We start from the raw sequence: 12,927 nt of genomic DNA on the forward strand, positions 1-12,927 counted from the left end.
CGTGGAATGATGTCACCACGCCAGTGGGCTTTTGTGTCCGCCACACGCGCCCCCCCAGAATTCCCGCGCACCTGGAGGGCCAGTTTGCGGGGCAGACGAATGACCCGGCCGAAGCGCCCCCTGGCGATCGGCGGCGTCCGGGGTGCAGGGATGCCAGGTGGGATGCCCCTGGCTGCTCCTGGGATGGGTGCAGGACCGGGGGGCGGCGTGGCGGCGGGGCTGGGCGGTGCCGGGGGTCCGCCCGCAGGAGGGCGGCCCCGACGTGGGGGTCGGGCCACTGGCGGTGGATGGTCCACATCGAGGTGGGCCGGCTTGAGGCGGTCTACCGAAATGCGGTCAGGAGTACCGCCGATGTCCAGGGTGAAGTGCTTCGCCCCGGTCTCCAGCACGCGGAAAGGCCCGTCGTACGGGGGCCGCAGTGGTGTCCGATGGGCATCGTGGCGGACGAAGACGTACTCCGCCGTGCGAAGCTCCGGGGCGACGTGCGTCGGTGGGTGCCCGTGGCATGCCGTTGGCACCGGGGCGAACCTCTGGGCGGTCTCTTGCAGAGCGGAGCGCTGCTGTGCCGCGGACCATGGTGCCGTGGAGTCGGGGAGGAACTCGCCCGGCACCCGCAGCGGTTGCCCGAAGACCAACTCCGCCGCGGATGCGCGCAGGTCCTCCTTGGGCGCTGTCCGGGGGCCCAGCAGGACCCAGGGGAGCCTGTCGACCCAGCCGCCGTCGCGGAGGGTGGCCCGGAGCGCGGCCTTCAATGAGCGGTGAAATCGCTCACACAGGCCGTTAGCCTGGGGGTGGTAGGCCGTGGTTCGGTGCAGCCGGACCCCGAGCCCCTGCGCAACCGCCCCCCAGAGCTCCGAGGTGAACTGGGGGCCGCGGTCGGATGAGATGTCTGAGGGGGCGCCGAACCGGGCGACCCAGGTGGCGATGAAAGCCTGCGCGACATCGGCCGCCGTTGTCGACGCCAAGGGCACGGCCTCCGGCCACCGGGTGGTGCGGTCCACCATGGTGAGGACGTGGGTGAAACCCTGCGAGGGGGGCAGAGGTCCCACCAGGTCCACGTGGACGTGGTCAAACCGGCGTTCCGGCACCGTGAACGGGGCCAACGGGGCCTGGGTGTGCCGGTGCACCTTGGCGCGCTGGCACGCGAGGCATGTCCTGGCCCAGCCGCGGACGGCCTTCCGGAGGCCATGCCAGACGAACTTGTCGGCGATCAGCCTTTGGGAGGCCCTCGCGCCCGGGTGGGACAGGCCGTGGATGGCGTCAAACACCTGGCGCTGCCAGCCCGCGGGCACAATGGGGCGAGGACGCCCGAGGGAGACGTCGCACAAGAGGGCCGCGCCCGCGCCGTCGAACGGCACCTCGGTGACGCGGAGGCCCGTGACGGCGGTCCGCAAGGCCTGGACGTCGGGGTCAGCGGCCTGGTCCGCTGCCATCCGGGCATAGTCGATGCCGAGGTGGACTGCGTGGGCGACGGCCCGGGAAAGGCAATCCGCCACCGGGTTGTCCTTCCCCGCGACGTGCTGGATGTCCGTCGTGTACTCGGACACGGCCGAGAGGTGACGCTGCTGCCGGGCCGACCACGGCTCGGTGACCTTGCCCATCGCGAAGATCAGCGGCTTGTGGTCGACGAAGGCAGTGAACGCCCGGCCCTCGAGCAGATGGCGGAAGTGCCTGACCGCCAAGTGAAGTCCGAGCAACTCGCGGTCGAAGGTACTGTAACGGCGTTCGGGCGGGCGAAGCTGCCGGCTAAAGAACGCCAGCGGTTGCCAAGCTCCACGCACCCATTGCTCGTGCACCGCGCCCACCGCGTAGTCCGAGGCATCGGTGGTGAGGGCGATCGGTGCATCGGGCGCCGGGTGCGCGAGCATGGTGGCGTTAGCCAAGGCGAGCTTCGCGCCCGTGAACGCCGTGTGCATCTGCTCGGTCCAGGTAACGTCGCCTTTGCCCGGCTTACCTCGGAGAGCTTCGTGCAGGGGGCGCAGGAGCTGGGCGATACGGGGCAGGAACCGATGGTAAAAGTTCACCATGCCCAGGAACTCCTGCAGCCCTCTGATCGTGCGGGGGCACGGAAACCCCTTCACCGCCTCCACCTTGGCCGGCAGGGGGACGGCTCCGTGCCTGGTGACACGGTGCCCCAGAAAATCGATTGTGGCGGCGCCGAACCGGCACTTTGCGGGGTTCACAATCAGGCCATGCTGGCCCAGGCGTTCGAAGAGCGTGCGGAGGTGGCGTAGGTGCTCTTCGCGGGACGCGCTGGCGACGAGGATATCGTCCAGGTAGACGTAGACAAAATCCAAGTCGCGCAGGACGCTGTCCATCAGTCGCTGGAACGCCTGAGCCACATTCTTCAGACCGAAGGGCATGCGCAGGAACTCGAAGAGTCCGAATGGCGTGATGACCGCCGTCTTCGGGATGTCCTCCGGCCTGACGGGGACCTGATGGTAGCCGCGTATGAGGTCCACCTTCGAGAAGAAGGACCTGCCCGCCAAACGGGCGGAAAAGTCCTGAATGTGGGGGATGGGGTAGCGGTCGGGAGTCGTGGCGTCATTGAGACGGCGATAGTCCCCGCACGGTCGCCATCCCCCGCCGGGCTTCGGCACGATGTGCAGCGGCGACGCCCAAGCGCTCTCTGAGCGCCGAACGATGCCGAGTCGCTCCAGAGTAGCGAACTCCGCTTTTGCCACCGCCAGCTTCGTCGGCTCGAGGCGGCGTGCCCGGGCGTAGACCGGTGGCCCGACGGTGGGGATGTGATGGGCCACCCCGTGCTTGACGGCCCCCGCCGAGAAGGTGGGCCGCGTGAGGGCCGGGAAACCGGCGAGGAGGCGGGTGAATGCGTCCGCTGCCGGAAGCGTACAGACCAACGTGGCCGGAACCGAATCGTTCGGCAAGCCGCTTGGCAAGCCGCTCGTTGAGCTGGGCAACGCACATGCGAGCGAGCTGAACGTCTCGGCCTGGACAAGCCGTCTGCGCTTGACGTCAACCAGGAGCCCATTAGCGCACAGGAAGTCCGCGCCAAGCAGTGCCATGGGCACGTCGGCGGTGACGAACGTCCATCGGAAAACCTGCCCTCCAAACCGCAGAGAGAGGCAGCGTTTTCCGTACGTACGGATGGGCGTCCCGTTCGCGGCAAGCAGCGCGGGGCCCCCACCCGCGGCGTGCTTGTCTGACATGCCGGCGGGAATGACACTCACCTGTGCTCCCGTGTCGCACAGGTAACGGCGCCCGGAGAAGGTGTCCGTTATGAACAGCAGGCTGCTCGAACGGCCGGCGCTCATCGCCACAATTGAGCGCCGGCCCGGGCGTTTCCCGACCCGTTGAAGGAGCACGGCGGATGACACCGCCGAGCTTCGTGGCCGAACTTGGCGTGGAACCAGCACCAGGTGGTGGAGCTGGAGGAGCGCGGCTGGCTCCGCCAGGCCGGTGGAGTCGACGGGTTTCCCCGCGGTGGCGGTTTTCGCCGCGGCGGTGGGCGGGGCGTGGCGGCGTTCACGAGGTGCGTATCAGCATGCTGCTGAACCACAGCGTGCTGTAGAAGATGATGCTGTGGAACATCAGCGTGCTGTAGAAGATGATGCTGTGGAACATCAGCGTGCTGTAGAAGATGATGCTGTGGAACATCAGCGTGCTGTAGAAGATGATGCTGTGGAACAGCAGCGTCGAAGGCCGTGACGGCCACGCCAACGCTCGCCCGCGTGTCCGAAGCGGCGAAGTACTTGTCCGCCTCGGCCGCCAATGCTCGGGGTTCCGTTAGCCCGGTCCCGGCCAACGCGAGGCGAACCTGCGCTGGAAGTTGGCGACGGAAAAGCGCCCGGAATAGCGAACCGGGGGCTTCGTCGCCCAACAGTGACAGCATATGGTCCATTCGGACCGACGGGCGCGTCTCACCGAGCTCGGGGAGATCCAGGAGGCGGTCGGCCCGTGCGTCGTCCGTGAGTCTGAACGTGGCTAGGAGTAGCCGCTTGAGTGCCTCGTACTTGTGGCCGTCCGGTGGGTGGCGAAGGACGGACACAACTCGAGCGGCCGTGCCGGGCCCGAGGGAGGCGACGACGTGGCAGTAGCGCGTGTCATCGCCGGTGAGGTGCCGAAGCTGAAATTGGGCTTCGGCCTGGACGAACCAGACTTCGGCCTGAGCCTCCCAAAATTCCGGAAGTTTGACGAAGGCGGCCATGGCGATGGCGTCGCGTGTGGAAGGATCGCTCCGGCAGATCCAACGTCGAGGGTCACCAATAAAGCGCGGCGTTACGCGCGCTGCTTGTGAGCAAGGAGGAAGCGGACAAGCGGTAACATATAAACGCCTTTATTCAAGACTACACTGTAACACTCCGGGCTGGGCGCCCGGTGTCTCTCATGAGGCCACGCCTACCCCTCGGACGTGGCCACCGCCCACTTGGTGCGTGGAATGATGTCACCACGCCAGTGGGCTTTTGTGTCCGCCACAATGTAATATATCGCTTTTTACTCGATCTCTCAATGGTGAAGAATCACTGAAAACTTAAATAATTCTCGTAGCCGAATCCGTATTCCGATATTCACCAAAATTGAACCGACTAGTCTTTGTCACACACATAACATCTCCACCAAGATTCGTCCAAATCTGTCAACAACTTTTTGAGATATCCTGCTATGTATCGTTTTTGGCCCAATCACCCAATGGTGAAGAATCACTTAAAAATTAAATAACTGTCTTAACCGAATCCATACTCAGATATTCACCAAAATTGAACAGATCCGTCGTTGTCACACACAAAACATCTCCACCAAGTTTTGTCCAAATCTGTCAATAACTTTTTGAGATATCCTGCTATGTATCGTTTTTGGCCCTATCACCCAATTTTGAAGAATTACTTAAAAGTTCTTTAGCCGGATCCGAATCCGGATCTTCACCAAAATCTAATCATTTCGTCCTTGTCATATTCACTACCTCTCTGCCAAATTTTGTCTGAATCAGTCCACAACTTTTTGAGATATCCTGTTCACAGACAGACAGACAGGCAGACAGACAAACAAACAGATAGGGGTGTACCAACTGTACCATCCACCTTCGTAACCTCCATCCACCTTTGGTGGCGGAGGTAAATATTACCCTCCATCTGATATCAAAATATCCATCTTGATGATGCCAGCCTCAGCTTTGCTGGACGACTCTTGTACTTCCTCTCCCCTTTCTCTTGTAATTCCCATCAAACAATTTGTCACTTGGTGAGTAAACTGAAGGCCGACTTTCCACAAAAGTCTTTATGACTTCCTCGAGTTATAAAATTGAAATTACTCTCCTCCATCTTGAAATACCCCTTAACCTTCGAAAACAAATCCATCAGTTTTTATTTTAAGTGTTACTTCAAGGTATGGCATTTTCACTAAAGCTCGCGTGTTCGATCTGTTCTTTCCGGAGTAGCATAAAATCCGATTCTCATGCATAGCAACCACTCGGCTTCTTCTCTCAATTGGGAAATTACATTCACCCACCTGCCATCCCCGGACAACCTTGGCATCGAGCAATGGAGAAATTCTAATGTACCCTAAGCAACCTGTGAAGGAAAAATGATTTGGCAAACAAAAAGATGAGCGAAACGTCAATTTTAACATAAATTGTGTCTTTAAATTCTGAGGACCACTGTGACTTAGGAAACTCAATGGTGAAGAATCACTAAAATGATTCTACTAGCCGGATCCGGATCTGGATCTTCACCAAAATTGAACCAGTTATTCCTTGTCAGACACCCAACCTCTCCACCAAGTTTCGTCCAAATCAGTCCACTTTTTGAGATATCCTGCTATATATTGTTTTTGGCCCTATCTCCCAATTGTGAAGAATCACTTTAAAAATTCTACTAGCCGGATCCGGTCCCGGATCTTCACCAATAACTAATCATTTCGTCCTTGTCACAGACGCTACCTCTCTGCCAAATTTGGTCCGAATCCATCCACAAATTTTTGAGATATCTTGTTGACAAACACACAAACAGACAGACATGGGTGAAAACATAACCTCCATCAACCTTCGGTAGCGGAGGTAATTAGTGCAATTAGGCCAATTCTGTCTCTGTCCCACCCTGAAACATGGAAACACTCATTGGAGAGTAAAAATTATTAAGGAAAAGTTGTTTCAAATTGCTGCAAACCCATGGGAAAATTGCAATTTTCTTCATTTAGGCTAATTCTGTCTCTGTCCCACCCTGAAACATGGAAACACTAATCGGAGAGTAAAAATGATTCAGTAAAAGTGCAATTTTCTTCAATCAGTGGAAATATTGAACCAGGGCGGTGTATAGGCAACAGTCAGCTGCCTCGATTGCTCCCCAAATTTTTTTAATTTGCTGTTAAGAAATATATAACCTCCCAAATATATAACCATAACTTATTGACTCTTTATCATAGGTTTTGCCGTTTTTGTAATTTTAAACGCATCGTTTTCATTTAAGGTTTTTAACTATTCTTTAGTGAGCAAAATATTGACTCCGATTGCATGTATTCGTTGGATCCTGGCTACGTTAATTACCCTCGCCAGAGGAGAGGGTATTGCATTTGTGTCTGTTTGTTTGTCACTTGGCAAAAAAATGTTTTTTGGACAAGTATGTTGATCACTCAGGTTTGTGTGTGTGTTTGTGTGTTTGTTTGTCTGTCCGCTCACTTATACTTGCCTATAGGTCACAATTTTGAACTGATCTTCACGAACTTCACCAAATGGTCGAGTTTGTGGTCCGACAAAATCCTATATATTTTAGAGGTCAAAAGGTTAATATAGGCCAAAGGTCAACCACTTTTAGCGAATTTCTAAAATCCTCAATTTTCATCTGATTGACTGGAAATTTGAATAAGATTTTCATTTCAGTTAACTGAATTCAACCAACAACTATTTTGTTCGGACCTGAACTTGGTGTGAGCCAACTCTTTTGTTTTTGAACGTTTCTTCTTTTTTTTTGATCCAATATGGCTGCCAGACCACGTGAGCGATGACATCATAAATTTATATTCTCTAATATAATTGTTGCATAGATCATGCTCAATCAATTTCAAACTGATCAGACAAGCATTGTCCCTGACGAATTATGACGTCATAATTATGGCACCAATGACGTCATTGTTAACAACACCTATTTCGCATATGGAGTTATTTACAATAAGCCACATTTCAATTTTTTCCATAGAGCTGTTTTGGAGATATATAGGTGCAAATTTTTTCGGTTTTTCCAAGATGGTGCCTGTAACACTTGACCAATGATGTCATGATTATAATTAAAATACTCTAAAGGAGGAGGCATTCCTACGGTGAAAATTTCGTGTCCATCAGACCAACAGTTGCTGAAAAAAAAAAATGATCGGATGGATAAGTGTTGCATTTGTCGAATTATGACGTCATAACGAAGGCACTGATGACATCATCATTAACATATCTTATTCCCCATGGGGAGTAGTTGACAATGAGCCAGGTCTCAATTTTTTTCCATGGAGTGGTTTCAGAGATATAGAGGTGCGAAGTTTTTTGAAGATGGCGCCTGTACCACGTGGCCTATGACGTCATAATAATGATTACAATATTATTCAGGAGGAGGCCCTCCTGTGGTGAAAATTTCGTGTCAATCGGACCAAGAATTGCAGAGAAAAAAAATTCATACTGATCGAATCAAGAGTTGTGCTTGTCGAATTATGACGTCATAATTAAGGTGCCGATGACGTCATCATCAAAATATCTTATTCCCCATGGGGAGTATTTCACAATGAGCCATGTTTTCATTTTTCCCATTGAGTTGTTTGGGAGATATCGAGGTATAACGTTTTCTCCAAGATGGCGTCCGTACCACGTGACCTATGACGTCATAATTATGAATAAAAATTTTCTACAGGCAGAGGCACTTCTACGATAAAATTTCGTGTCAATCGGACCAACGGTTGCCGAGAAAATGAATTTTAAAAACTAGAGAAATACCCATGCTACGCATTATCCACCCTACAAGGATTTATCAACCCAAAATATATATCTTTGCGATCGGTTCAGCAGTTTTTACGGTACCTTCGAACGGACAGACAGACGGACATTTGGTGAATTATAGTAAGATGAAGACACGGCACACACACGGCACACGTATACACCCGAATGCTTAACCCCGCTTTTGCTACGCACGGGTGGGAGGCCAGAAGCAAACAGGCAATGACAGGCAGATACGGTGAATGCTAAAGCATGAAACTTCAGTCGCACGTCAGACATGGACAGCAAGTTCGTGAAGGACTTCCATGAAAAACGTACCCGTTCGCAAACAAACGGGTACGCTCACGTATAGAAACATCGATCGTGGGTCCGTGGCAGATGCTTGCTAAATAGCTTTTGTGTTCTCTTTGTCGATCAGTTGCATTCAAGTGAATAAAAGCTCACAGCTTTGGAGTTCTTGGTGAATTGTTTCGTTTTACCACAAATTAACTGAAGCATAAAAGAAAAAGAGCCTTCAATTTCCGATATTTAGCCTTTTCATTTGGGCCTCCCAATTGAAGCCCCGCCCGTAGGGTGGGTACCGTTGCTCGACGTAAGAAGACGTCACAATGAACGTCATGCAAACGCGAATGTTATGCGGGAGTCCAAACCTGAGAATTCTGGAGACTAAAGCTGAAATTGGAAAAACTAAATAGCCTATTTTACTCCTGGGCATCCCAGGATTATCCACCGAAAATATCTTTGCGATCGGTTCAGCAGTTTTTACGGTACATTCGAACGGACAGACAGACGGACATTTGGTGAATTATAGTGAGATGCAGACACTGCACACACACGGCACACATATGCACCCGAATGCTTAACCCCGCTTTTCGCTTCGCGGCGCAGGGTAATGATGATATCATTGGTGCCTCCATTATGACGTCATAATTCGACGAGTACAAAACTTCCTCGGATCAAGATGGAATTTCTTGAGCGTCATCTGGGGAAAAAAAAATCATGATATCATCGGTCACGTGGTTCGGCAGCCATATTTGTTTTAACACAAAAGCCTTTAAAAAAATACTAAAACACGTCCTGGCGAGGGTCTGCAATCTCTGATTGCTCTTTCTTGTTTTATATGGTATTTGATCACAGATACACAGATTCTGTGTTTCATGGTACCTGATTTGCATTTCCTCCCATGGTTTCCTTTCTCCCTTTCATCACTGCAATCTATATGCATATAAACTTATATTAGGCTCCTCATCAAGCTATCCTCCGATTCATATCGTTCCGAGCAACAATTGACATATTTATACGAGTTATTTTTCCCCCGAGCAAGCCACATATCGTATTATGACTTCCATCTGTTCTTGGAAATGTTCTAATGACGAGTGAGCATGAGACACGAACTGGGACTAATTATATTGGCTCTCCTATTAGCACCAGTGCAGTAAAAAAAAAAGAAGCCTCTTGATGGCCGCCATTTTTTAATGGGGAGAGAATGGAAGGTGATTTGCTGAAGTATGGAAGGGGTGAAGCAGATGGTGTGAGGTTGGGTGGAGAGTGGGAAGCGAACTCGATAAAAGTTTGTCACTTGGTGAGCACTTTCCCATTACTTTGGAGGCACCCAATGAAAGATTAAGGTTGCTTTGGTGGATTGAAGGTTGAGGTGCGTGTCACGTGTTTTTAAGTGGTCCCAACCTTTATTTTGTTGTTCCAGCACCAAAAGGCCAACGATGACGATGCAAAGCAACGTGACCAACGTGTTTGAGCTGCAGCTGCCTCAAGGCAGCAGTTGCCTAGGAAACCCTGAGGACTTCAGCTGGTCGTCACGGCGACCATTGCCACGTGCCTCGACAGGTAAAGCCAGGTTGCGCTGTGAGCTCTTACATCTTGAATAATTCAGATGAGTCATTTTATACCTTCTTCCATATTTATGGAGACAAACACCTTGCGATGCTAACTCCGTCGTTCTTTTTTGCTCGTTGAAGAGCGAGAGCCGAAGGAAGGGAACAAAATGGAAAGGTGGAAACAGCCGAATAGAATTAAGAGTGAGATTAAGGAAAGGGGAGAAGGACAGGTGAGGGTGAACAAGCTGCACACAAACTGACTGAAACACAACAAGAAAAGGAAGGGGAAGGTGGGGATGAAACAGAAAAGGAACAAACCAGCCAACAACTAACAACAGATAAGAGGTGAGGGAGAGGAGGGGGGAAGTCGTAATAACCTGGAAAAAGGAATGCTTGGGAATGAGGTCATTGGGGTTGAAGAGATCATGAGTATGGATGGGGAATGACCTCAGCTAGTCATGATCAGCTCTCTCAAAGCCCTGGAAGGAAGAAGATTGGGACTGAACAGATTGGGGTTGATCGTTCCACAGGCACGAGAAAAAAATGAAGAAATGAGTGGAAGTGAGCAGTAAGCCTGGATTTTGGGAGTTTAACCATTTGTCAGAATACTGCTTCTGGCAATGAGTACAATGTTAAAGACGAGATGGTATAGATAGAATACTTACCCTGCGTAGTCGACTTGGTTTGAGCCAACCCTTCTACAGACTTGGCATTTAATATGGAATATTTTATTTGTGGGGGTGAACTTACTTTTCAAGATGTCTTAGAACCAAAAGTTCATTGGAATTATGTTGAAATTATTCTAGATTTTGTTAATGTGACCTTTAAAAGAAAGAAAAACCACATTTGACATTTCGAACAAATAAATTGATCCTTGAAAGTGATGTAAACTGATATCGAACTCAATTCATGGACAGTACTGTGTTAAACTTCTGTATGTTTTCCAGAAGTATCTCTTTATTTTGCACATTAGCCAAAAATTTTTTTAACAAAAACAAAATTTAAATTACGACTAGGATTACGGACAGTAAAATTACAGTTCAGTACTTCGTGTAACCCCCACGAGCATTCAGGAGAGCACGTACACGTTGAGGCATGCTGTTCACGAGATTTGCCAAGGTTTGGACAGGAATCGCTTGCCATGCAGTGACAATAGCCTGCTGCAATTCACGCACAGAGGTCGGCTGCTAGTCCAAGTGGTCGATTTGACGCATTAATTCTGCCCAAAAGTTCTCTATCGGATTCATATCCGGGGACATGGCAGGCCACTCCATATGCTCTACACCATGGTCAGCAAGAAAGTGTTGGATCATGCGAGCACGATGAGGCCATGCATTGTCATCTTGGAAGACAAAGTTTCCTCGAAAGGCTGCACAAGCAAATGGAAGCAATGTTTCTTCCAGAATGGCCCTGTACTTGAACTGGTTCAGGTTTCCATTCAGAACAACCAGGTCAGTTTTGCCCCCTGCATGAAAAACAGCCCAAACGGTCACCCCACCACCTCCAGCTTGGACTCTTGGCACTATACAATCTTTGTTGTCGGCTTCATGCACTTGTCTGCGCACTCGGACGCTGCCATCTTGACGATAGACCAGAAATCTAGACTCGTCACTGAAGATCACGTGATTCCAGTGTCCTGGCTGCCATTGACGGTGCTCTCTGGCCCACTGCAATCGGCGCTGGCAGTGTTGTCTGGTCAGGCGTGGCTTTCTCAGGGGATGCCTGGCACGATAGCCTGCTTGAACCAGTCGTTGGTTGACTAGCCTTCTGGATACAGGCACATTTGTCAGTTGCTGCCACTCAGCCCTAAGCCGATTAGCTGACTTGGTACGGCCATGGCAGACTAACCGGTGCAGCTGGCGATCATCCCTCCTTGTGGTTCTGCGGGGACGTCCTGGCCTCGGTATTGGAGTAGGGACACCCCTCTGAGCATTTCGTTTCAGGATCTTTGACACCTGACCTTGAGTGATGCCATCCTGCCGAGCAATAGCACGCTGCAATAGCACGCCTAGCAATAGCACGACAAACAGCATTGTCGAGTTGACGGACCATCTCCATAGGAAGCGGCAATAACTTTTGGAGACGTGCAGCAGTTGTTTTCCACTAATACAGAATGCAACAACCCTTGTATACCCGACTGTGAAGCCAATCATCAAATGCACCTGTCCGTATATTTTGCCACGCCACCTGTGATATAATCCTGTTGTTGACTTCATGTTGTGACAGACAATCAGTGACATGGTTCTTTTAACAAATAAATCACCAAAGTGTAAAAGAAACTCACCAGATTGATATACTGAGTTAAGAAAGTAAACCCAAGTGAAGAAAAATATATATATTCCATATTAAATGCCAAGTCTGTATTTTTGAAGGTTTTTTTTAAAATCCAAAATGGCTGCCAGACCACGTGAGCGATGAAATCATAAATTTATATTCTCTAATATAATTGTTGTGTAGATCTCGCTCAAGAAATTTCAAACTGATCAGATTAAGCATTGTACCTGTCAAATTATGACGTCATAATTAAGGCACTGATGACATCATCATTAACATATCTTATTCCCCATGGGGAGTACTTGACAATGAGCCTTGCTTCAATTTATTCCATTGAATGGTTTTGGAGATATAGAGGTGTAAAATTTTTCCAAGATGGCGCCCGTACCACGTGGCCTATGACGTCATAAGTATAAATTTAAAAATATCTACAGGCGGTGGAACTCCTGTGGTAAAATTTAGTGTCGAACGGACCAACTGTTACCGAGAAAATTAATTTTAAAAATTCAGACGCGTACGTACATACGCAACTGAATGCCTAACCCTGCTTTTTGCTTCGTGGGCGCAGGGTAATGAACCCCCTGTGCACCGTCAGGCTTCGAGAAGTTTTGTACAATGCAGTAATTTGGTTATCTTCAATTTCCTGCATAATACATAAAAGGAAGTCCATAGTTTAAAGCAAGTTCTCAGCCGTCCATCGACGTTATAAACTAACGTTTCCCAGCAGTTCGGTGAGCGTGTCCCAATGGAAGGACATTCCGTGCAGATTCTTCCACCTCTCACAGGAGGGCACTCAAGTGTGGAGGATACCTGATGTCTGATTTAATGTGACTTATCTAAGAACCCAGAGACATTTGTAGCAAGCTGCGGTCATGTCATAGCGGGGTTGTA

The 12,927-nt window shown here is 50.5% G+C and overlaps 1 protein-coding gene across 2 annotated transcripts in view; it reads left to right on the forward strand.

The window, feature by feature from the left end:
* Window positions 1-12,927, forward strand: part of LOC137416337 (voltage-dependent L-type calcium channel subunit alpha-1D-like) — a 476,095-nt gene that overhangs the window by 419,752 nt on the left and 43,416 nt on the right. For both annotated transcript variants that reach the window (XM_068101884.2, XM_068101890.2), the window contains exon 41: window positions 9,633-9,772. In XM_068101884.2, the coding sequence (XP_067957985.2) occupies window positions 9,633-9,772 (140 nt within the window). The remainder of the gene's footprint in view (window positions 1-9,632; window positions 9,773-12,927) is intronic.

This window comes from Myxine glutinosa, chromosome 1 (genome assembly GCF_964187855.1).
Source record: "Myxine glutinosa chromosome 1, kmMyxGlut1.1, whole genome shotgun sequence".
Classification (NCBI taxonomy): Eukaryota; Metazoa; Chordata; class Myxini; order Myxiniformes; family Myxinidae; genus Myxine; species Myxine glutinosa.